The 23,463-nt window shown below is 42.1% G+C and overlaps 1 protein-coding gene across 1 annotated transcript; it reads right to left on the bottom strand.

Moving 5' to 3' along the window:
- Positions 1-8,057: 8,057 nt before the first annotated feature.
- cnih2 (cornichon family AMPA receptor auxiliary protein 2) lies at positions 8,058-17,416 on the bottom strand. Its single transcript, XM_008290110.1, has 6 exons — positions 17,336-17,416; positions 15,272-15,340; positions 10,752-10,799; positions 8,413-8,525; positions 8,189-8,332; positions 8,058-8,085 (listed from the first exon to the last, which is right to left on the bottom strand). The coding sequence occupies exons 1-6, from the start codon at positions 17,414-17,416 to the stop codon at positions 8,058-8,060; spliced, it is 483 nt and encodes a 160-aa protein (XP_008288332.1).
- Positions 17,417-23,463: the final 6,047 nt, after the last annotated feature.

Genomic DNA, 23,463 nt, shown 5'->3' with positions numbered 1-23,463 from the left:
AAAGAGAAATGTGAACACAAGTCCAAGAAGCAGCTGAAAAAAACAGTCTCTGAAGAACAGCAGAACATCTACAGAAACTATATCCTCTATGCCGAGGAGAGCTGACCCTGTGCTGGACATGGGAGGTAGTGAAAAGATCTGAAACTATTTAAAGGTGCGCTTTGCTGCATCGAGTTCCTACAGCGGAGTCTGTATTTTTATCAGTCTAAACTGTTGGTTTTTTGTTTCAAACACTCTACGGTTACTGAGAGATGCTAAAATTCTGACATTTAAGTGATGCTGCAGAGGTGTACTCGCTCCTGTTGTGTACTCTGTGGAGTAAGATGCACATTCTTTTGGGGCGAATATTTGAATCCACACTTTTTTTTGCAAGGATGACACATATTTCTGAGCTGAAAGGACCGGCGCCGCTATTAGCTATTAACTGCCATCTTCTGCCATCACGCTGCGAAGATGACAGTTAATAGCTGTGTCACTTTTTAATAACCTTTTCCAACCTGCTATCATCATCTTGTTTAAATGGATTCTCTTTTTCAGCCTCGCAAGCCTTCAATAGCAGATGTTCGGCGAGCCTCCGGGCTTTCTCCGCGTCTGTCGGGCTTCAAATTACTCCGAAAGGAACAAAAAGTAAATGGCAAGTATTAGAACAAGTAAATGAAGTCTGAAAATACGGCTTCAATCGGCATTAAAGCAACGTTTTGGAGTTTTTTCATCAGGACAGGTCGATTCACCGGAGTGGTCGTTATCGAACTGAGAAAAGTTTTTGAGAGGAGGGAGCTCGCTAAGCAGCAAACATCCTGTGATCGTGTCAGCAGCAGCTCGGTTCACGTGGCATTTCAATGCAGCAAGTTGTTTGTTTGTTTGCAGATTGAGACCCCTGTTCTATTAACGGTCCCGTCTAAAAATAATGTACGTATCACATTTGCCCTTTTCCATTATAAATCACCCTGCACTCACGATGCAAATTGTGTTCCTGTCACATGCGTCGAGGCGTGTGCACACGGCTGACGGAGCGCTCCGCTGATGCACACCTTCATTTTTCACCTCTCCCAAGCCCATTTACAGTAGCGCTGGCCTCTGGCCTCGCCCACACGAGCTATTTTGTGTTGTTTTTAAGTGCTAAGTGCTAATTAGGAATGGGCTTGTGTAACGCTGCTACATGGTGATTAGACTGAATTAATGCAGAAGCTTCCTCGCCTTCTATGTGTGCAGAAACAACATGTAGATTTATTTCTGCTGTTGTTTTAATAGGATTAAATATAAAATACAGATTATTAAAGGTTGTAGTGATTTTTGCTACCATTACAAACTTGATTTTTTTTAAATACTGTTGAGCCATTGAGGACAAATCCCTCCGATATTTCATTTTTTATGCCACACACCATCCACACACACACACACACATCTGTCTCCAGTGTGGATAATGACAGCTTTTAGACTAACACACAAAGATTTCTGACCAAAGTGGGACAGACATCGCTGCTCTTTGTTGCCTGTAAGTGCTAGAATATTCTCAGACTAATTGAATGCCTCTCAGTCTGATACTCTTTTGAACTGTGAAAAGTTGCCGCTGCCCTATATATTAATAGAATGTTATAAAGAACTCTCAAGCGCTAAACCGCCATTATCATCAATATTACAGTCGTCTATCATCAGGAGTAAAATTAGACACTGTCATGATCATTACCAAGAGAAAGAGAAAAAAGTGCACAGCCAAAACCTCTCCTAGAAAAAGCCTCAGGGCCTCATTCATAAAAAATCTACTCTGATTTGATCTTAAAATTGAATCTTAAAATTAGATATGAGCAAGACCTGTCTGATTAAAAAAGACCCATTACAGGCGAACGACGCTCCGTCTGTCGTTTAGCATTAAAGGAATTATTCGACCAGCCTTCGTTTCTCCTGCCTCGCGGTCTTACAGAAATCTCACAGAAAAACATGAGCTAACTCCTGATTTCATAAGGCCATTACCTGAGAATGTATTTAGATGGAAGTGACGGGCATTTATATAGATGAGACAGCAGCTGACAGCCAGAGTGAGTCACGTCTCTGTCTGGACAGACGATCCTCAGTCCAAATAGAAACATAAGTGTGAACAGGTTTGACACATTCTTGGACACCGAAAGGACGCCGTTAAGACGGCACATCTGCTCCTTCTTCATTCTTAGGATGACAAAAAAAAAAAAAGCAAAGGCGACGTTTTGCGATGGTAAAATGGTCCTTCATGAAAAGATCGACTCGTTTGATTGATCCGCGAAAAATACAGCAATTTTCATTTGTGCCTTTCTGAGTTTTCAAGTGGGAGAGTCTGTGTATAAAAATATCAAAACCACATTCATTTTGAATTTGGCAGCAATGCGAGTGTGCAGACAAAAAGAAAAAAAAAAAAGCCAGTCAGTAGCTACTAATTTTCCCTTTTCTCCTTTTGACTGAACCTTTTCTTTGAACAGAACTATTCAGCTTTGATTTTTTTTTCTCCTCTTTGTCACTGTTGGAGTTTTCTTCCCAAACAAATCTTAACCTGAAACTTTGACTGTGTGCCTCCTTAAGAAGTCCATTATACATGCAGGCTGTACTTATGGTTTTTCCTGCATGACCGTACAGCCGGAATAATATGCAACAGCCCAGAGTGTCTTGCATAATAATGAATGAGCACAATATGCGCCTGTGTGTGTGTGTTTGTGTGTGTGTGTGTGTGTGTTTGTGCATGCACCTCTTGCGTGTGCGCGCCCCTGCCAATTGTGTATGCCAAACGTGACGTTTCAAGCCCATCAGTTGTAGCCAGTTTCCATGGCAACGCCTCTGCGAGAGAGAGCACAGACGTAGGAGAGAGGGGGGAGAAAAGGAGTTGAGACAATTATCATGGTGGAGGGCGCTGAAAAAAAAGGAAGAGCCCGGGATGATGATGAGTGTGAACCGTGGGATGAGACGGAACGAGAAACAGATGCATGTGTCGCGAGTGAGCGAGCATTTGTGTGTGTGTGTGTGTGTCCTGGGGTGTGCAGGTGTCAAAGCCTGGAAGAAGATGCCATGCCTTGTGGTTGCCATGGCGACACACACATACGAAACTCTTATTTACAGTACGAGTTTGGTGAAACATTTTTAAATGCATTGTGCGGGGAAACAGCGCTGCCAGGCATGTGCACCAACTTCTATTGGATTTTTTTTTTTTCTGTGTTTTGAGTGAGAGCCTCGGGAGTGAGTCAACAGGAATTTCTAATACAATTTAGTTTCCATGGTGACAGCGGGGAATGATATGTCCTTTTCAAACAGAGGGGAGAAGAAAAAAAAAAAAAAGCCAGCTCGGAGCCTCGTTGTTTCTCTGTTTTCGGTCTGAATCATTATTTAGACAAGTGATAACCTGGCAAACCTTACAGACCCGACAAATGAGTCCCGGAGTCGGCTCAGACACACACTCAGCGTTTTGTGTGTTTTTCTTCTTGTGAAATCAGAAGAAAAGAAACTTGTCAGGAGATTTTTAGATGTTTTATAGCTGCAGTGACATTTCCATCAGTGATGTCTTTCTGTGGAGATGAACTCTTGTCAGCTTAGTTTTGTCAGGCAGCCTAATAGGCATCCAGCACTCTGTAATTTGAAATGTTAGTATTCTGGAGGTACAGACTTTAATGAAAGGCTATCATCCTCTCTGTGCTGTCTCTCTCCAGCAGAAGCTTTTTTTCCCTCCACGTCAGTCAGGGCCGTTTTCATGGATTTCGGTTATTCTGGTGCCTTTTAAGAGGTTGCGCGAGTGTCTCTGGAACCACTTCTAAATGCAGCTGTTTTTCGATGTGGCAGTTAGTCTTCTATTCCCCCCTCCGTCTAATGGCACCACTCAGCGTCCTCCTCGCTTATGAATTCCCCCTCATCGTCCTCTGAGTTATATTTTTTTTCTCCCTCTCTGGCGTTTGGCAGAGCATCCCGTCTGCAGCAGAACTCCTCGCAGATGGGCAAATCGCTGACCCTCGAAACACGACAGGAAATAAGAGACACGGACGTTTTTTTTTTTTTTGGCATTACTGTTTTATTAGAATACGGCATGTGAATAGCTGTCCATCATAGTGTAACCTAATAAATATAAAGTAATCCACCAAGTTTACTGTAGCGTACGTCGATGAGAAATGTATAAAAGACAGATACAAATAGATATACTTAAATACAAGTTTTCTAAAATGCTTCGTTTAGAGCAACTACAAGAATGACATTCAACCAAGCTGTGTTCCTCCCTCCCTCCTTGTCCTTGTGTTCCTGTGCTTTAGTAGTGATTGTCCAGACTCAACACGCTCACATCGTTGGCAGAGTTTTTGAGGTCTCGGTGTCCTGTGATTACTTTCATGGGAACAGCATTTGGCACGACGTGTACTCGCGTCTTCAAAAAAAACCACTGACAGCCTATTAAAGTCGCGTCAGGTGTTGAGATTCAGATCACGCAACCGGTTCGGAGACGCTCCCCTAATGGGACGGATGATGACTGACGTGAGGGTGTGCGGGGGTTAAAGCTCGACGGCAGAAACGGTGGCGTTTCATATCTGTAGCGGTGACGAAGGTGCTTCAAAACTAGAAAATGTCATCAGTGGAGTAAATGACATTATATTTAAAATAAGAAAATACATGTAAAGCATCTGCTGTGTATATTATGAGTCAGTCAATACTTCTGGATGTACGACAGAATTTTAGACACTTTTTTAAAACCGGTTTTACATTAAAACATTAATTTAAAAGCTAAATTTGCTGATTTTTTTTACATGTCAACAGATTCCATGAAACGACATAAACCCAACGCAGCATTGATCCGTCTAATCCCCGCTCACCAGAGCCTAACATATATCGTTTCTTTCTGCCAAAGAGCTCCATTGTTGTCCAAAACCTATTAAAAGCACATTAGTAAGCCCCCGCTGTTGCACTGGGTGGCATGTGTCTCCATAACGATGAACATGGGTTTGTTTGAATCGCCGCCACACATATTGCTGTTAAAACCGCTCCTGTAAAATGTGTATTACTCCGCCGCTAAAAGTAGTCCCCAAGAAATGCAATGTTTGTTCCTGTTGGAGAGATGTTTGCAAAAAAAATTTACAGTGTCCATCTGTTTTGGGAAGTAATTTAGCCTTTTGTTTTAAAAGCTAAGAAAACGATTCTGACAACAAATGCGCTCAGGCCTCAGTGCAACATGGATCAACATGCACTATAATGCACTGGTGTTCTGTCGTTTCATGGGATTTTTTGACAGTTACTACGATATAGCACGATGCTACCCAATTTAGATGTTATCATATCATTTAAAAAGCGTTATCAGAGCACATCATTCCCATACTTATGGGCAGTTATCACCCTATTTATTGGTACTGTAGCCATGATGTAGCCGTTATAAAGAGGAACAAAAGTCCACATTTTATGGCTGAAGGCGATGGAGGAGGTATGACCAGACTTTCCTCCAGGAGAGAAAATAAGTTGAGATAAGTTGTTCTTTTCCTGACAGTTTTTCAATTGGTGTTTGGGTAAGTCCATCCATCCATCCATTATCTATACACCTTAATCCTCACTAGGGTCATGGGGGGCTGGAGTCTATCCCAGCTGACTCAGGGTGAAGGCAGGTTCACCTGGACAGGTAACCAGTCTATCACAGGGCTACACTTAGAGACAGACAACCAAGCACACTCACATTCACACCTACGGACAATTTAGTAGCACCAATTAACCTCAATATGTTTCTGGACTGTGTGGGAGGAAGCCGGAGAACCCGGCGAGAACCCACGCTGCACGGGGAGAACATGCAAACTCCGGCGACCTTCTTGCAGCCCTGTTAGGGTAAGTTTAACTACAAAACCTGTTGGTTTAGTTTAGAGAAACATCTTGGTTTGGAATAAAATGCACCAGGTCACTGTGTTTGTCAGATCCTACAAAGCAAAAAAAAAAGTCACCAACCTTATCAAGGTTAGTTTGTGTTTAGCAGTGACTGATCAGCATGAATGGTACAAACCTACTGAGGCCATGCTGGAGATGTGCACTGATAACGTCTGAATGTTAGCCTCATCCTTTGCACTGGTACTGGTGTTTATTTAGTAGCCAGGTGATAGACTGGCTACCTGTCCAGGTGAACCTGCCTTCACCCTGAGTCAGCTGGGATAGACTCCAGCCCCCCATGACCCTAGTGAGGATTAAGTGGTGTATAGATGATGGATGGATGGATGGTGTTTATTTAACATTCTATTCTGGCACGACTCAACATGAGAGTTGTTCCTTAATATGTTTCCTGAAGTTTGAAAATAAATATATGGTTAAAAGCATCCTTCATACATTTCTAAAACACACGATGTGTTGTGCCAAATGATACAAACAGCGTGTTCTGTATTAAAGTGTCCAGAAGAGATTTTGTTGTCGTGGATCAGTGACGCAGCTGCTGCTGAATTTTTTTATGTAAGCTCGTGTTAATTTATGCATTTTAACTGTAACTAGAAGCTACTTCAATAGGCTGCAGCGCTCCAGACAGTGTTTTTTTTTCTAACTGAGCCCCACAGTTTAACCGTCGGACGCATCATCAACAGCGTCTGAGAAAGAGTTCGCTCTCAGCCCTCCGGAGTTTTTGTTCTTCTACCGAAATCACACACTCAAACCGTCACTTATCTACAAACAGATCAAACTAGTGAACACATGACGGCAAAGGCAGCACCATCTGAGGAAAGGCTTTTACAAATCCTGGTCATCAGCAACAATCAGTGCCTCCGAAAACCGTGTGATTGTAGACGACGTCGCTGTCTTTGCACTCCTTAAAGTCATTATTGTCTCGTCTCGTGTCCCACTCACAGTCATTACAAATACTGAATAACATGTCATCGATATGTCTCATGAATCATATTACATTGCTAGTTTGCCGTTGTTAATTGCTTTTTGTACATGAGATTACTATGTTCTACCTCGGATCAGAGAAAAGTCGCTGTGCTAAAATGACTATAGTATAGATGCAGATGAGTAAGAGTAAACTTCACTGGTAATAGGAATAAGGCGCTCCCTGCACACTAAAAATACAACAGAACTAAGGTTTGTTTTTTTTTTCTTTTTTTTTTTCAAGAAAAAAACACTGTGCCAAATGTGTGTTCAAGAAAAAAAAAAATCAAGTTAAAGACAAGATACTTCTCATTATTATCTGTTCATCTGCCCTAAGTGACTTTTTTTTTTTTCTAATTCGGCACAATGTTTTTCAGGTATAAACTTTTGGCATTATATGTCTGAGCGTGAAGCTCTTTGGAAAGCATGAACCTAGCATGTAGCATCACAGCTATGGACATACCTGTTTGTGAATGCACATTGCAAGCATTGACCCTCAAAGTCAAACTTATGATTATTTCCTTTTCTTTTGTACAGCCTCGTGTTTGACTTTGCTTCTGGCAGAGGCTGCAAATGTTTTACTGGTCTGTGCTTTATCTCCATCCGTCCTGGTTGAACTGCACACACAACACCAGCTCGTTGTTTTCCTCGCCAGGCCTCCTGCGTTTCTTACAGTATTTTTAAAGTTCTCCTGCACAATTTCACCTTTTTCTCACACAATCAAAGCAACGGAGGTGTCTCAAATATATGGAATAATACCAAAACAATCCTGTTTTTTTTTTTTTTAGTACATTGTCAAAGTCAAAGAGTATACAGACGTATTATTATTATTATTATTTCGTTTTCCAGCCCCAAAGTGTTTTGAAATTCACAGTGACTTGAGCGACTGGATCAGTAAAAGAGCAGCATGGGGGAAAATCCAGCCCTTCAGAAATATTGGTAAAATTGTATAATGGGTCAAAGGCAACACAAACACCTGTGTCTTCTTCCTGTTTGCAAAGGTTTCAAAAGCGGTCCGACAGCAGTATCTGGGATTAGGCGATACAATCGAACGGAGCGACACCTTGACATTCACATTCACTCAGATCGGTCCTCTTGTTTTGTCCGAGGGTTTGGCTGCCAAAACCAAAGCCGGGTAAAGTCAGGATGCACGGAGAGAAGAAGAGTTTATGTCTCCATTTGCTCCTCTGTGTCTTTCTTACAAACACTTCCTTTTATTTCCTCAGACCTCCTGTGTGTTAGAAGCTCACCAAGGCGTAGACCATACTACAGCAAGAAATAGAAGCGCAACAGAAAAAAAACGTGATCGTACAAAATCTGCAAGGCATCGCAATCAGGACGCAGCGTGCCGAAAACATTTTGTCCTTACCTGTAGAGATAATAGAAGAAAGAGAGCAGATAAAAGCCCAGCTTACACCAGGACTCCTTCTGGCAGTAGTTGAGAATGTCGGCGTTCATCACGCTGACGGGATCGTACATGACCTCTGATCCGTCGGCCGGCCGATGAAAGAACCTGACAGAGAAGAGAATTTGGCTCGCTCACAAACAGGACCAACACAAGCCAGTCTGCAGACATCTGTTCTGGGACCGTACCTCCACAGATGGTAGAAGAGCAGCGGGATATTTAGGCCAAGTGTGACCCACTCTCCAGCACACATGAACATCAGGCAGAAGAGCCCGTGGATGGAGTACTCCGGCACCACCAGCTAACCGGAGCAGACACAGGCAATCAGTTACAGCTCCAGAAAGTGAAATTATAAAATCATCACAACTGCAACAGCTCCACAGAAAACACTAACTATAGCCTGCAACACCGCAGTGCGATGCAAACACCTTCACACAGACGCTGTTAATGTTACGAGTGAGTGCAAATAGAGTTTCCAACACATGTAGACTAGTTTTTAATACAGGTTGCTGTAATAGAGGTTGACACAGGTTGCTCAAATTGCTCCTATAGCTAGCTAGCTGTCCACATCCCAGATTGTTTAGTGATTCAAACAGGTCTGCTGTTCATCATCATCATCATCATCATCAGCTAATTATTAAACATCTGACATAATCATTTTTGTGGGTGGGATTATCAACGTAAGCCAGAAAAATGGCCACAAAGCAGAAACCATCACAATGAGACTGATTGAATTAGCGATGAGTTCTTTTCTGGATATATAGAGGCAGAAACAACACAGATAATTAACACCGTTTAGGTTGGTTGCTAAGCACTGTCACACCTTCTTCTCTGCTGCCTGACTCGGCTATGAGAGCATTAAGGGTGGATCAGAACAGTCGGTTGGGGCCACAACACCAAACCAAGACATTATAAAACTCCACTGAGATTAATGCAGTCTGTTGGTAGTCTGTGAGTTTTTTTGACAGGGCAAGGCCGTTCACACACAAGTAGGCCTTTAATCCAATGTTGGTATAAATGAAATGAAAAATACTTTATTTATCCCAGAAGGGAAGTTCAATTAGGAAAAAAAAAATTAGGAATAATGGATGCTTTGAAGAAATAACAATTAAATCGATACATCTTTTTGTTTGACATTACAACCTGTACCTGCCCCCATCAGCCTTTACCTGATTTTCTATCAGATGAATATCACTGATGGAACTTTTATGTCATTACTGACTGGTGACAGAAAGGCTGCAGGCTGGTTTGGCCTCAACTCATGATTGCATATAAAAGACGTAGCAGCTGTAGGTTTATAGCCTCGAAGCTGGAATTTGTCCGTTCCCACCTTGGACTTTTGAATATAGATCTAATGAGCACAAACTGGATAAAGTCACGACTTGCCTTAAATCATAACTTTATCGCCTGTTTTATCTGAGTGGGATTATAATTTACTAAATGAACACCATGCTGTATTGAATGAGACCTGAAACTAGAGACTGAGGCCATAAACTTGTTATGAAAATATTTACTAAGCTAACAAATCAAATTAGAAGTAGGGACTTCTATACAATCTGACCTCTTTTATATAACCAGAGGCCCCCTGCTGGCTGTTAGAGGGAATGCAGGTGCTTACACATTGGCTTCACGTTTTGAACCCAGAGGCTCTTTAATATACAATCCATGGCATGAGCATGAAGTCATGCTGCTAATGATGAGAAGTGAAAAGCAACAGCCAACACAGTCTGATTACCAGGCTAGACTGAAATTAGTATGTTTGTCTCTCTACATGCCTCCCTCTGCAGCAGACGTGCATCCTGCAAAACTTACTAATTAAATGATCCTGAAGAAACATTCTCTCATCTTGCCTGTGCTACTGTGTATGCACAGCAGAATGACAATAAACCTGATTTGATTTGAAATTACATGTGCACTACAGCAAAGATACTGAAAATAATGCAGTTGCTTCGATATGATGAGGGAGAAGTTATCTGTCTGTGGAAAAAATTACTGAGTAGATAAAACTATCAGTCAACAGCATCATCAGCAGCTTCATACATGGTAAACTTCATCACCCTAATGAGCTTTATTCAGACTGACTAAACATTCATGCAGCCATTTATGGTTTTATAGAAAACAAACCCACAGCTGACGGGATGAACCCAGTGCTACCCTCCCTCTTGAATTGTGTTTACTTATTGATCAAATAGCTTCAGTCTGTTTCATAATTTTACCAACTTTGAACACATGCATTCATGTTCAAAATGGCTTCCAGAGCACATGTGCGCTCTCGGGAACACAGAGTTCCTTTTTCTAATTTCTATTATGAAAACACACGTAAAGCCTTGACCGTGTCAGCGTTCCTTATCGCTGCAGAGCGGCGATGGTGGGTTGCGGGAACGGGCGACATGGGAAATGAATCAGTGTGCGTCATGGTCCTCACAATGGCTGGAGAGACAACCGGTCATGGCTGTCTGAAGCCCCTCTATTTTAGTCATCCACCACCGGCAGGTAAAAAAAAACAAAAAAAACAAGTATTACTCACTCTGCGAAGCAGGTTGCAGATTCTTTCAATGTTGAGAATTCTTTCCCTCTGTGGAGAGGATATAAAGAAAATCTGGTCAGTAGTCTGCAAATTTCTGCCTCCTTTGTACCTGCTGTGCCCGACAATAAAAACTGTCTCCAGGCAGAAACAACACATTCTTTGAGTTTGTCGAGAATTCTGTTGTGAAAGATTTCATTTTGAATTTTTTCATTAAATGCAAAATGTAGAACTGAGCTTTCGTTTTAAATACAGACTCCTGTTGCATGTTCCAGTACATCACATTGCACCGTATTAGCACAGAAACATAAACCAAAAAAAGACAAACTAGCTGCTTTGTGTTGTTTCCATTACGTATCCAAAATGTATTTTTCATTCATCAAACAACAGCATGAAGCTGCATGAATGACTGATTAATGATGCGTCGTTAAGAAGCCCAGACTGATTGCGTTCATCAGCACAACAAAACACAACAGACACGTTTCAGGTACGAGCGACCGTGATTGGACCTTTTCACTTTGTCTTGTACAACTAACAGCTCTGAGTCTCTTGTGGGCCGTGAGACGGGCCTCAATTATCAGTTTGGAAATGAAAGTCATCCATCTCCCTCTGCATCGACTGGCCGGCAGACGATTGCCTCTTATAGCGATGTTTTATTTGTTTGTCCGTTGATTAGAAAGCGCGGCAAATGAGACGTTTTACTCTTTTTCGTTCACTTAGATTACTCTGTTTTTATCACCGGGCTGCGAGAGTGGGTAAAGTACCAACAGTCAAGTAATTAGCAGATGGATTGTTAATTTGTTTTGCTTCATTTATTTTGTGAAACACAAATATATCAAGTAGATAAGCAGCGCGGGTCAGCTATATGTCAAGAGGTTTGCCTAATCCTCCAGCGCGGCTCTGCTAATAGTTTCCTAATTGTCTCCTTGTTACCGATAGCGACAGAGTCTTTGCTGTCCAGGCCTGTGGAACGACAAGGGCAGCATTTAAAGCTGGGGTAGGCAGGACTCTGTGATGTGACTGGGTTAAAAAAAAAAATCCTGACCTTCTAATGTAAGTGGTCTGAGAGGAAACTAGACTTCCTGGAATGATTTTCAGCCGTCAGAAAATCTCACCTGTCAATTTCAGCCAGTCAGAGGGCTTTGAACCAATCAGATGAGAGAGTATAAATAGCAACCAATTCCACTGTGACATGACGGCTGAGACGGATGCTGTCGCTTGGGAGACCAGAGGGTTACACACCACGAAGCGAGCGTGACGTAGCCGGGCTAAAGCTCCAGTCAGAGATAACAGGAGTCACAAAGGTGGTTTCCAACTTTCTTTGTCTGCTCAGGCTTCCTGCTTTAGATTCTGAGCACGTTCACGTAAAAAGGAGGCGTTTAACGGGTCATGTGACTCTTCTTCTGCACAAAATGAAACGATCGTGCAGCTGCTTCAGTCGACACGTTGTTTAACTGGAGAACAATGAGGAATATGAAACCTGACTAAGAAGTGCAGCTGGAATGCTGGTAGAAAACTGTTAAACGTGTTCATATATCATATTTTACCAATTTTTATTTCCAACTGACAGCTGCAAGTTAAAGTTAAATTTTAAACTTCATATATTTAAACCTGATGTTGTATTGAAGGTCATTTAGGTCCAATAATGCAGGATATTGCTTTAATTTTTAGCCAAATCAAAGCGAAATCAAAGTCACTGATGGAATATTCTCTGTCATAAATACCAGTAGACTAATCCATTTTCTGATCTGTGTGCTATCAGCTGCAGTACCAGCAGTGTAAACAGTCTTGACAGCAAATCAGAGCCAAATGTAAAAAACATATTTATGCGATTTCTGCATCGCCAACTAAATACATGCCTGGTTCCCATGGCGACGGGATGTACACAGTGTGCGATGCTGTAGCTACGCAGCTTCATTCAGAGATATTAGTGACGCACAACTCAGCGTGTTCGTCAGGAAATGATTTGGTTAAAGGCAGACGCTGATTCCAGACGATTTAAATCTGAAACTTTGAACATAACCTGATCAGGTTAGCTCCACAGCATCAGTTACCATGGAGACCTAGCTCCACAGCATCAGTTACCATGGAGACCTAGCAGGTTAAAAGCAGGCTCAACATAGCTCGATAACCCACTGATCTGGCTTCGTAGTGCAGAGAGAAAAGAGCTGCAGAAGGAAGACATCATTTCTAAATATTGTTTGTTTTTTTGTTTTCTTTTTCTACGATCACTGCAGCGTTAAATCTCTTCTTAAACTCAATTTTAATTTAATTTTTTTCTTAACAGATGGCAATTGTTGTATTGATTTAAAAAACATTTTATCGAGTTTATATTTTAAATTCTCTCTCTCATTCACTGTTCACCATATTTTTTTAGTGTTAAGCACTTTGTGACTTTGTTTTTGAAAGTTTTTTTTCCAAATATAGTCATTAACATACTAATAATTATATTTGCTAATGTTGTGATTATTATTATCCCAGCACATATAAATCTTTTTAATTTAATGAAGCATCAACACTCTTCTACTTGTTTCGTACTGACGCCCCCCATGAAGTCTGTTCCCTTAAGCTGGAGCCATGTGCAGCCGAATGAATCTGCAGAAATTAAAACTCTCCTGGTGTTCAGATCGTGGACTTTTTTTTTTTATTTTTGCCCTGAATCCACACAGCCAGACGCCGCCTGTCCAGTCTCGCTGTTTTCATTTTGTCTGAATAATTTTCTCGACCGTGCACGACGTCCTCTCAGAGAGCAGCCGGCTGGACCAGCACACAGTGCATTACATGGTTTATTACTGCATTTTGTAAATTAAAACAGCAGCACACACACAAGAAACAAAACAGCAGCAGAGGCTCGGTAAAGTGTGCTGCAGCCTGATTGGTAATCAAATCAAGCGATTATTGTTAAAGAATAAAACGACTGATTCGGCTGTCAGTCAGCCTTGCAATTTTTCGGCAGCGGCCAACATTAAAGAAGGCTGGAAACGAAAGAAATGTCAAGAGCATGACTCGGGTGATTTGTTATTTGTTGGACAAAAGAATAATGATGCAGCAGCTTGACATGGCACAGCTCTTAATGGACTGATTCACCGGTTAAAGCATTTCAAGGGGAAATAATTCAACATTTCAGTCGCTTTTGGTCGAGCCGTCAGTCACAGAGTTTCCTGCTGCTCCTCTGAGACTCTAACTATGATTAACGGACGGACACGCACGCAACCTGATCTGGAAACACATGTTCAGACTCTTCCATGTTGTCTTTGTTGTTGGACAAATATTTGCTGCTTTGGTTCTTTTTTGTTCACGTCGAACACGCTTTGCTCTCTCTGCTAACATCAGAAATAATTACTGTTTATTTTCCGAGGCTGCTGCCATGTAATTCGCCTTGTGTTTGTGCAGCTTATTGATTTTGGGGGGGGGAGAGACTGGCAGCGCAGCGTCTTGCCGATCATGTTATTTCTGCCCACAGCTGACATGTTGACATCAGTTCAGATGACATGTTTAGACTGTCATCTTGCAGTCCGATGGAATGTAATTCCCCGCGGCGGGCTTTGTACAAATCCCGCCGCCGTCGTTGCAGCTTTTAACGTCTCGTCAGAAAAAAGCAGCTCTCCATCTTGGGGGGGGAGAAGTTGCAGAGCTTTGTGCTTTGATTGCATTATGTTGTACAGGTGTTGCAGTTATTGTGTCCACCCCCTGTAGCTGGCATGCCTCCACACTCCCACAGTCTGTTTTCACAGTTTCCTCTCCCACTCCTCATCACTCTCACTTTGCAGTTCAGATGCAGGTTCACATGTTTGCTAGAACATTAGCTAAGTCGTGAAAAAGACATTTACGGCTGCTGTTAACCAGTAATGACGCTCACTGTTGACTCATGGCGATGCTAAGACGTCTTCTAAAGTATACATCCTGCATTTGGCAAGAAGAGGAAACAAATACTTCGGATCGGTCGTTGTTTTCTGGGTTGAACGAACAAGTTTGTTCTCGTCACCGTGAGGCGAACCCTTCTACTGTTGCGGCGTCTCATTGTGGAAACAGTGGCCTCATTTGCATGAATCTCTTCAATTGATTAAGCCGACGTCTTTATAGAAGGTTGATTACTTTAATCTGCATGCAAATGAGCGCTCAAGGAAACGCTGTCTGTCTGTCTGGGTGCTACTGTTGATGTCACCTGGAGGCCGGGATTAGAGGAAAGCAGTGCAAATATTTGACGTTGAGAAATTAGCCAACAAACTGTAGCTGAGTTGAACGTGTGGAAAGTGTAAAGCTCATGTAATGCTTGCTGTGCTTTTGGTGGTTGCAAGCATCGGAAACCAGTGTGCATGCAGTATTTTGCACAAAAAAAAAAAGTGTAACTGAGAATTTAATATGCAGCATTTTTTTTTGGAGAGAAACCCTCGATTTGTTCTCGGTCGTCTCTCCGTGTAGGCTGCTGGATGTACTTGTTGAAACAGAAAAGAAGGGATTTCTCTGTGTGCACAAAGAAGGTTTGATCATTCTTGAAAGAAGTGAAACAGCAGGGTTCTTACCGCTCTGGTGGGATTGCTCTGATCAATGGGGTTTTTGAAGTCTGTGCGAAGCTCATCAAATGCAATGATCTGAAAAAAATAATGGACATGTGTGAGCTGGTTTTCACTTTGTTACCTCCACAGGGCTGCAAGTGTAACGTATCTCCGTCCTGCAGGCTGGTACAGTGGACGGACACGCTCTCTACATCCTGTACAGCCACATTGTTCACTTTGTGGTGGTTTAATGGTGAATGTGTGCATATGTAATTACTTAGCGCGCCGCCTTTTATGCCGTCTGAGAGCTCCTGTTGAGGAACTAAAACTACTGCAAAAAATAAAAAATCTGATTTGAATTCTCCCCTGGTTTGTCACTCATTTCTTATCAGTCATCATCTTCATCTCCTCTAAATGATAAGACTGTACTTAGTGAGCTCCAAACTGAATATTAACAAAGACGCAGATGGCTTTCTTTTTTTTTTTTTCCTCTTGAATGACAATTAGAATTTTTCTGGCAGGATTAAAACAATCGTCACAAGTTGTGCTTTGGAAACTTAAAAATTGTAATCACATGCATGAATTAAAATGAATGCTTTGCTGAGTCTGTATTTAAGAGGATTGCGGTACGCTGGAGGACTACGTCGCATCTAATTGTGCTCTTCAAACTAGTATAAATTGAGAACGCTGCAGGGAAAACAAACGCCATTGTTCAGATACGACGTGCTGATCGCTTCCCCGCGAGGCGAGGATGAGTGACAATTTCCCTCAGCGGCTCCCTGATTAATAGCCCCATAAAAACACTAATAATTCTCCGTGTAAAGGCCACCTGCTGCGTTTATCATCAGTGCAGCTTTTAAACAGCGAAGCCTCACTTTGATGGCTCATTGAAAAGCAATAGCAAACAGGCGTTATTTGCAGATAAGTGAGCATCAACAATGAGCGACGGCGTGAAAAGAGAAACACACTTCTATCCGGGTGAAATAAAAGCACTCCCGGTCATTTCCCTCCCCTCCCATATATGCATCTATACGGCTCTCCTTCATCTCCTTTCACACTTAGCTCTGTTGTAAACAGATGCAGTTTCCATGGCGACATGGTGAGCCCCTCAGCGGGAACCATGGTTACTATAGCAGTGAACAAACGCTCCGATTGGTCGGGAGCCACATATAGTTGGGGTGCTGGTACCCGTGGGTGGGAGGCAGACTGGGGGGGGGGGGACAAAATCAGAGTTTGATAAGCGTTTCCATCACATGGTCGAGCGCCGAGCCAGACGCACGCTTTCTCGCCGTCTCTTCCACACACACAGACACACCGACTGACTCATATGTAGTCTCACCCACTTAGTCAATTGGTCCGTTAGTCATTTCAAGTCTTATATTCATAATGATGCGGCGCGCATTATTCCTGCCTCCGTGGAGCCGGTGCTAAAGGTGAGAGATCAAAGCTTTGGTGTTTGTTGAGTCTGTGTTTGTGCAAACCAGCAAACCGAGCGCACCCGGTCTCCAGCGATATCTGTGCAAATTCCACTCGAAATGCCGCAGGCAGACGGATTCATAGCAGTCTGGCTGGGAGATTTATGACGGCTGTGTTTTGCCGCCTCCCCCCTGCACTCATTACATGCTGAACCCTGAGCACCTTGTTGGAGGAACTGTTTATTGTTCGTACATGGGATGGAGCCATCTGGAATCTCTCTCTCTTTTTTTTGCGGGGTGTGAAAAGGTCAGATAGGCCAGTTAATTACACCAACAGCAGCTTAAAGTCACTGCAGGCAAAGTAAACGACAAAATGCAAGACTCATGCATCTCCTCCAGTCCTGTGGCCTCCAAAATAATCATTATCCAACTAATTATGTTTCCACCGTGTCATCTGGTGGCTTTTAAGAGGTCAGTGCCGGGTACAGTGGGAACATTTATGCATTACCTCCAGAAAAGACCTGAGCGAGGTGTGTGTGTGTGAGCAGTGTTCCTGTCAGCGTTGTACAACCGTGTGTAGGTGGATGTGTTTGTCTGCCTGTGTGGGATGATGGAGTGTGGACAGGGTCCTAGATCTGCCTGTTTTAGTCTCGGCGTGTTCCAGTGTGCCACTCACCTGCCATATGACAAAGAAGATGAGCGCGGCGCACAGCACCAAGGTGAGCATGTAGCAGAAGGCCGCAAAGGTGAACGCCATGGCTGAGCCGGCCAGCCTGACGACGAGTCGGGTCGAGAGAGAGAAAGGGAACTTCGCCCCCCTGCTCTCCTCCTGTCTCTGGCTACTGGTCAATCCCCCCCTTCCTTCCTCCTCCTTTTTACTGGTTATTGTCTGAGCTGAGTCTACACCTTCCAGGCAGGTGAAGCACTCAGTGTTTTTTAGTAACAATCAATAATGAGCTCTGGCTTCCACTCAGTTCTGTGTGTCTGACAGCAGGACGGCTGGCTGTGATTGAGGAAGCGCTTATACGTCTGTTTATGTGTCGTTGGCCCCGTGCTCCTCTTTTCAGTCTCTGACAGGCAAAATGTCTGTCTCCTCCTCCTCCTCCTCCCTGTAGTTTCTCTTTAGACAAAGCCTACACATCTTTTCTTTTTCCTCTTCTTCTTCTCACAGTAAGTGTCCGACCGACACAGCAGCAGAAGCACAGGATTCTCGTCGATACTAAGTAAAAAATAAAACACACTGAGGATTATCGTCTACGGCGGCTATGGCTTGTGATAGTTCAGTAGTTTGTTGTATGGCTTTCAGTTCATCTGTTGCTCCGGATCGAGAATCAAGAACACCGTTAATGACGCATGTTTCTAAGTCGCCTCCAAGCAAGATTAGCTTCCTATTTACAGAGACAGCTATTGTTATTACTAAACCAGCGTATTGCTTTTGCACCTTATTATTTTCGGACAAATCACCGGTGGATTTTTTTTGCAAAGTAAAAGTAGAAATCGTTAGATATTCAAATTATTCAACACATCCAAAAGAGGGCAAACACAAGACGATTATAGTTCCAGTTAGCACGGATCGATATCTTTGACTGACCTTAATATCGAGTCGAGAATACCTGTGTCTGGTGGGAGACGTGTCTGCCACTGAACAGTCCACTCTGTCCTCGTCTCTGTCAATTTGGGTCGGCACCATGTCACAATTCTCTGCTCTGCATCTTTGTCTCAATCCCTCAGATTTCTCCAAAAGCATTTAGACTTGTCTTTGCAGGATAAATGATTAAAGGGGGAGGACTTCAAAAAAAAAAAGAAGAAGAAGAAGCAGAAAGGGGGGGAATTTAACCAGAAAGCTGCAGAACGTCTACATGTTTTTTTGGAAACACTCCTGCTCTGAAGTGAAAAATCTCCACAGCCCTCAGGAGTCATAAGTTAATAAGTCCACCTTTCTATCATCTCCCCCTCCTCAGTCGCCCTGCTTGCTTTCTAATTTCTAAAGTCCTCCCTCTTCTGATCCCTTCCAGAGATTATTTTTTTAAAAACAGACCTGAATGTGTTTCCTGAGTCTACTGTCTACCGGCTGTCTCTTCCTCTATTTCTTAGACTGCGATGAGAAATATTTCTATCACGGTTGATGTTATAACGGCCGACCAATCGCGTGGCTCCGTCTCCCTCCCTCTCTTATTTGCTCTCTCTCTCTCTCCTCCTCCTCTTCTTCCTCTTCCTCCTCCTCCTCCTCCTCCTCTCTGTCTGTCACTCTCCCTCTCCCTTTGCATTTATACATTTCCATAATCCCTCGTTCCCCCAGAGACTGATGAGGGGGCAGGGCGGGCTGCAAATGTCTGCATCTCTCTGCCTCCTTATCGGCCCCTCTCGCCACAGCCTTCACTCGTCCATCACTCCATGAAATTTAAGTCTGTTGCTCTCCGTCATCTGTCGTTCGTTGCCTCCGCTTTATTAGCATTCGCTCATTTGTTCAATTTCACTTTTTGTTCTGTTTTTTTTCTAACCTCAGCTTATTAATGAGCAGATTTCAGAAACCACTGGTGCCATCTAATGCACATTATGGACACACATTTGATTAAAATCCATCATCCAATACAATCATTCTCTTTGTTGTATTCTTTATCTGAGTGTGCATGACAAATAAACCAAATATATGACGCTGGTAGTTAAATAGTGTGTATGTAGTGGCTTGAATGCCCCCTCATCAATAAACTACGAATTATACTCAAAATAAGTGTTAATTAAAATGATAGTTGAGTCACTTACAGTGTTTTCTTACGGTTTGATTGATAATATTTGGTTAATCTTTGTAGTACTACGTGGAATAGCAGAAGCGGGAACTTCTCGCATCACCCATTTGTGTTTTTAGCTAACCGCTTAGTCAACTGTTATTTCAACCAGTTAGCCATTGCTAATAGCTAGCTATTGTTCTGTGTCCAATACTTTTATCTATGTCAACTTACTTTTAGCACACTTATGTTAGATATTTCAAAGGTTTAACCACTACTTTTTAGAACTATTTTAACAGTAAATCCATTAGTTTTAGGTTTTTTGACAAATGTTTCGCTATCTTTTGCTAGCTGTTGTTCCGTGTATGAACGCTCTTAGCTAACATGTCAGCTGTTTACTTACTTCTAGAAAACTAATGTTAAACATTTCAAATGTTTATCCATTACCTTTAGGTAACCTTTCTTACTATTTATTATTTACATATTTCAGCCATTCACCCATTACTTTTAGCTAACTAGCATCTTTTAGGCTATGCTAATCTGTGTCTGGACACTTCTGTGGTATTTCAGCCATTTACTTTCCGGTTAAACAGTTTATTTCTTTCAGTCAAATATTATATATTTCAACTATTTATCCATTACTTTAAGTTATTTCGACCATTCATTTTAGCTAACTCATTTTATATGCAGTCCACGCGAATGCTACTCTGACAACTTTGCAATTTTTTCAACCATTTATTTACTTCTAATGAACTAACTTTAGCTTCTTCATCTGTTTCCAATGTTGTTTCAACTACTTAATGCTTGCTACCTCAATAATTTCTTCAACTGTTTATTTTTACAAACACACCATTTCAACTGCGTAGTTATTTTAAAGACTAATAAGACTATTTTGTAGAATTTCCCGAGGGTGTAATTTGGATTATTCCCCATATACATGTTATTGACATTGATTTCCACGCAGATGACACCCAATTGTATATCCTGATGAAGCCTGATACCATGGATGCATCCTGTATTATCTATTGCCTCCCTTGCTGATATTAAAAAACCTGATGTCAAAGAAGTGTCTTGCAGCTGAATGACTTTAAATCAGAGGTAATTATAACTGCCCCCTGTGGTTACAGCTCTGGCATCATTCATTATCTGGGTACCTTTCCTACTAATGTCTGTAACTTGCCAAAACCTGGTTGTTATTTTGACTCTGATCCATCCTTTGATGCTCAGGTGACTAAAGCAGCACAGTCCTGCTTTGTCCACCTGAGAATTACAATCAGGTCATTTCTTTCTCCTGCAGCTTTAGAAAAGGTCATACTTTTGTCTCTTGGTCTAACGCACTTTGCTCTGGTAGCAGCAGGTAAAAACACTGCTGGCAGGCTTTTAACACATATGAAGGGAAGTGATCACGTCACACTGATGCTCGCTGCCCTTCACTGCCTGCCTGAATTGATTTTAAGGTTTTATTGCTTGTTTTCAGAGCCTTAAATGGTTCGGCTGCCTCCTATATCGACAGATATAGAAAGGAAAGGATCTCAAATTCAGTGTGATCTTTTAAATCTCTTCTTAAAACTCATTTTCATTTCACGGATGGTAATTTTTGTATTTATTTCAGTTATTTTATTACTTAAATTCTGTTTGGTTTTTTTTAGCTTTATGTTTTTATTCTAAAGCATTTAGTTTTGAAAGGGGCTATATTTAGTTCTTGTAAATCCCTTTGCGACTCTTCCTCACTTGTTAATTTTAAATTGCTTATCCATTTTGCTGCTTTTATGTCATTTTATGCTACTAATTCAACCACTAACTTCAACTTCTGTGCTCATGTGCTAACTTTTTCACACATTTGGAAATAAAATCAGCAACATCATTTAATTTATAGTTCTGTTTGGCTGTTTTTTGTTCAGTTCAGTTTGTTGTTGATCTTCTTATGCAGGCTGCACAAGTACCACCTGAGGTAAGATCCCCTGACTGGGAATCACTTTTATGGGACACATGAGACCATCTGCAGATTCTGACAGGCCATAGATTTCAGAGGAGACGTCGTGGATGCGGTCCCTCAGTATTTAGAACACCTTCTACAGAACCATTCTGGGTTTTGCTCCTTCTTATTTGTCTTGTCTTCTAACAAGAAAACATGGAAGTCACAGCCTCCAATCCATGGATACTGTGGTGATCCAAGTTTTTGCACTATTGTTGTGAAGCTTTGTTTAGTGTATGTCCCAGTTGTTTTTGTGGCTGGGCTGGGTTTGTGGTCGGGAGAGGTCTCGCTCATCAGTAATCAGCGCTGGATGAAGCCTGCCTCCACCTGTGCTCCAGCGCCAGTGGATTATTCTCCCTCGAGTGGTAATTGGCCAGCATGTGTTTTGAGAATCTGGCTTTATCTGTTATCTTTGTCTGCGTTTGCTACCAGAACTTTCCTCGACGGACCGACATGTTCCCCGGCCCAGCTTCTGCAGCTGAGCTCCAGCCTCAACCGGTCCCTCTTGGAACCTTTCCTGGATCTCAGTCGACTTCCCTCATGTGCTTCCCGGTGTCCCTTGTTTCCCTGAAGCCTGATTAAATCTCTCTTTTTCTAAACCGCCTATCCCTGTGTTGCATTTTTGGATCCCTGCTACACTGAACCCTAATTTGTCATCCCCCCAAAGTACGAGCTGAACTGGGCAAGAAAGCATTTAAGTTTTCTGCACCCAATGCTTGGAATAAATTACAATCTCAATTTTAACTTCAAGCCCTTGTTACACTGAATGAGTTTAAAGTTCTGGTGAAGTCATTACAGTCTCGTGTTACATGTGAGCAAGTTTTAACCTGGTTATATAAATACTAAATAAATAAATAAGAGAGCGAATCAGAGAACTTTTAACTTGAAAAATTCAGGTGACAATGCTACACGATGCCACTGATGAGGGCAGATTAGTCATAGATTTAACCAATGTTTTATTTAGTTAGTGTCAAAATGGGTTGAGTTCTTGTGTTCAGTTAGCTTTACGGTTCAGATATGGTTCATCCTACATCCACCCAACTGGTCGAGGCAGATGGCCGTCCCTCCCTGAGCCTGGTTCTGTCGGAGGTTTTCGGTTCCTTCCCACTGTTGCAGACTGCTGAAGCTTATAAGGAATCCAAATGTTTAGATTGTTGGGTGTCTCTGCCTTTGATAAGCGCTATGAGATGACTCGTTGTTGTAAATATGTGCTATACAAATAAAATTAATTTGAATTGATATGCACGATTCCTAAAACTTCACAATAATATGAGGTGGCTGTGCAGACGGTTTCACACATGAGCAGAAATCTTCCTGAAACACATCTGAGCTACTAAAGCCTAAAGGTTTGTTACTTAACTACAATGGATTCATTTGATATATAGATGCCACATGCATGAAGATCCCCAAACAAAAGAGACAAAAGAGGACAAAGGAGAATATATGTGTGTGTGTTGACTCAGCAGAACAATAAGGAAAAGGTTGATCCACAGCAGAACAAACATCTGAAAGCACAGAATGCCTGAGAGCCTCACTGCATTACATCCTCTTTATATTTTTGAAATGTCACCTGGTGCCCGAAACAAACACATTTTCACCATAAACTGCTGCCAAACAAAAAAAGGGCACAAAATGGTGCATAATGGACCCCCAGTGTTTGAACGAAACCTGTGCCAGTGCTGTCTGTTCATACAGGATCTCAACCAGATGGATCAGATTATAGCAAATCTGCAGCCGCTGATCGGCAGCGTGATCCCGTACAGCAGCAACATCTGTTTTATACCTCCAACCGCTGATTTGTTTTTTTACATAAGCTGCAAACACAGTGCTGTCGTATTACCGCCTCTTTTCGGTGCGACAGGTTAGCGAGCAGCTGTGTACATCCAGCAGATATGGATCAACACACGTGTACCTGATAAAGTGTTCACGTTCATTTGGGTCAGTTTTGCTCTCGTGGGACGCATTTTATATGTTTAGGAATCTGTAAGAGGAGATAGATATAATGTGGAGGGGATACATGCAAAATTGTGGATTTTTTTTTAAGTTTTAGGATTTTTTTTAGACACGAATCAAGTCAAATTTCCAAGAATTGATGGATAGCAG

Source organism: Stegastes partitus, unplaced genomic scaffold (genome assembly GCF_000690725.1).
Source record: "Stegastes partitus isolate 25-593 unplaced genomic scaffold, Stegastes_partitus-1.0.2 Scaffold655, whole genome shotgun sequence".
Taxonomy (NCBI): domain Eukaryota; kingdom Metazoa; phylum Chordata; class Actinopteri; family Pomacentridae; genus Stegastes; species Stegastes partitus.
This window is presented reverse-complemented; position numbering and strand designations above follow the sequence as displayed.

Coding starts and splice junctions, on each gene's coding strand:
- cnih2 (XM_008290110.1), bottom strand. CDS start 17,416: ATGGCGTTCACCTTTGCGGCCTTCTGCTACATGCTCACCTTGGTGCTG. Junction 10,800..15,271: donor AGAGCAATCCCACCAGAGCG/GTAAGAACCCTG, acceptor TCCTCTCCACAG/AGGGAAAGAATTCTCAACAT. Junction 8,086..8,188: donor TTCTTCTATTATCTCTACAG/GTAAGGACAAAA, acceptor TTCTTGCTGTAG/TATGGTCTACGCCTTGGTGA.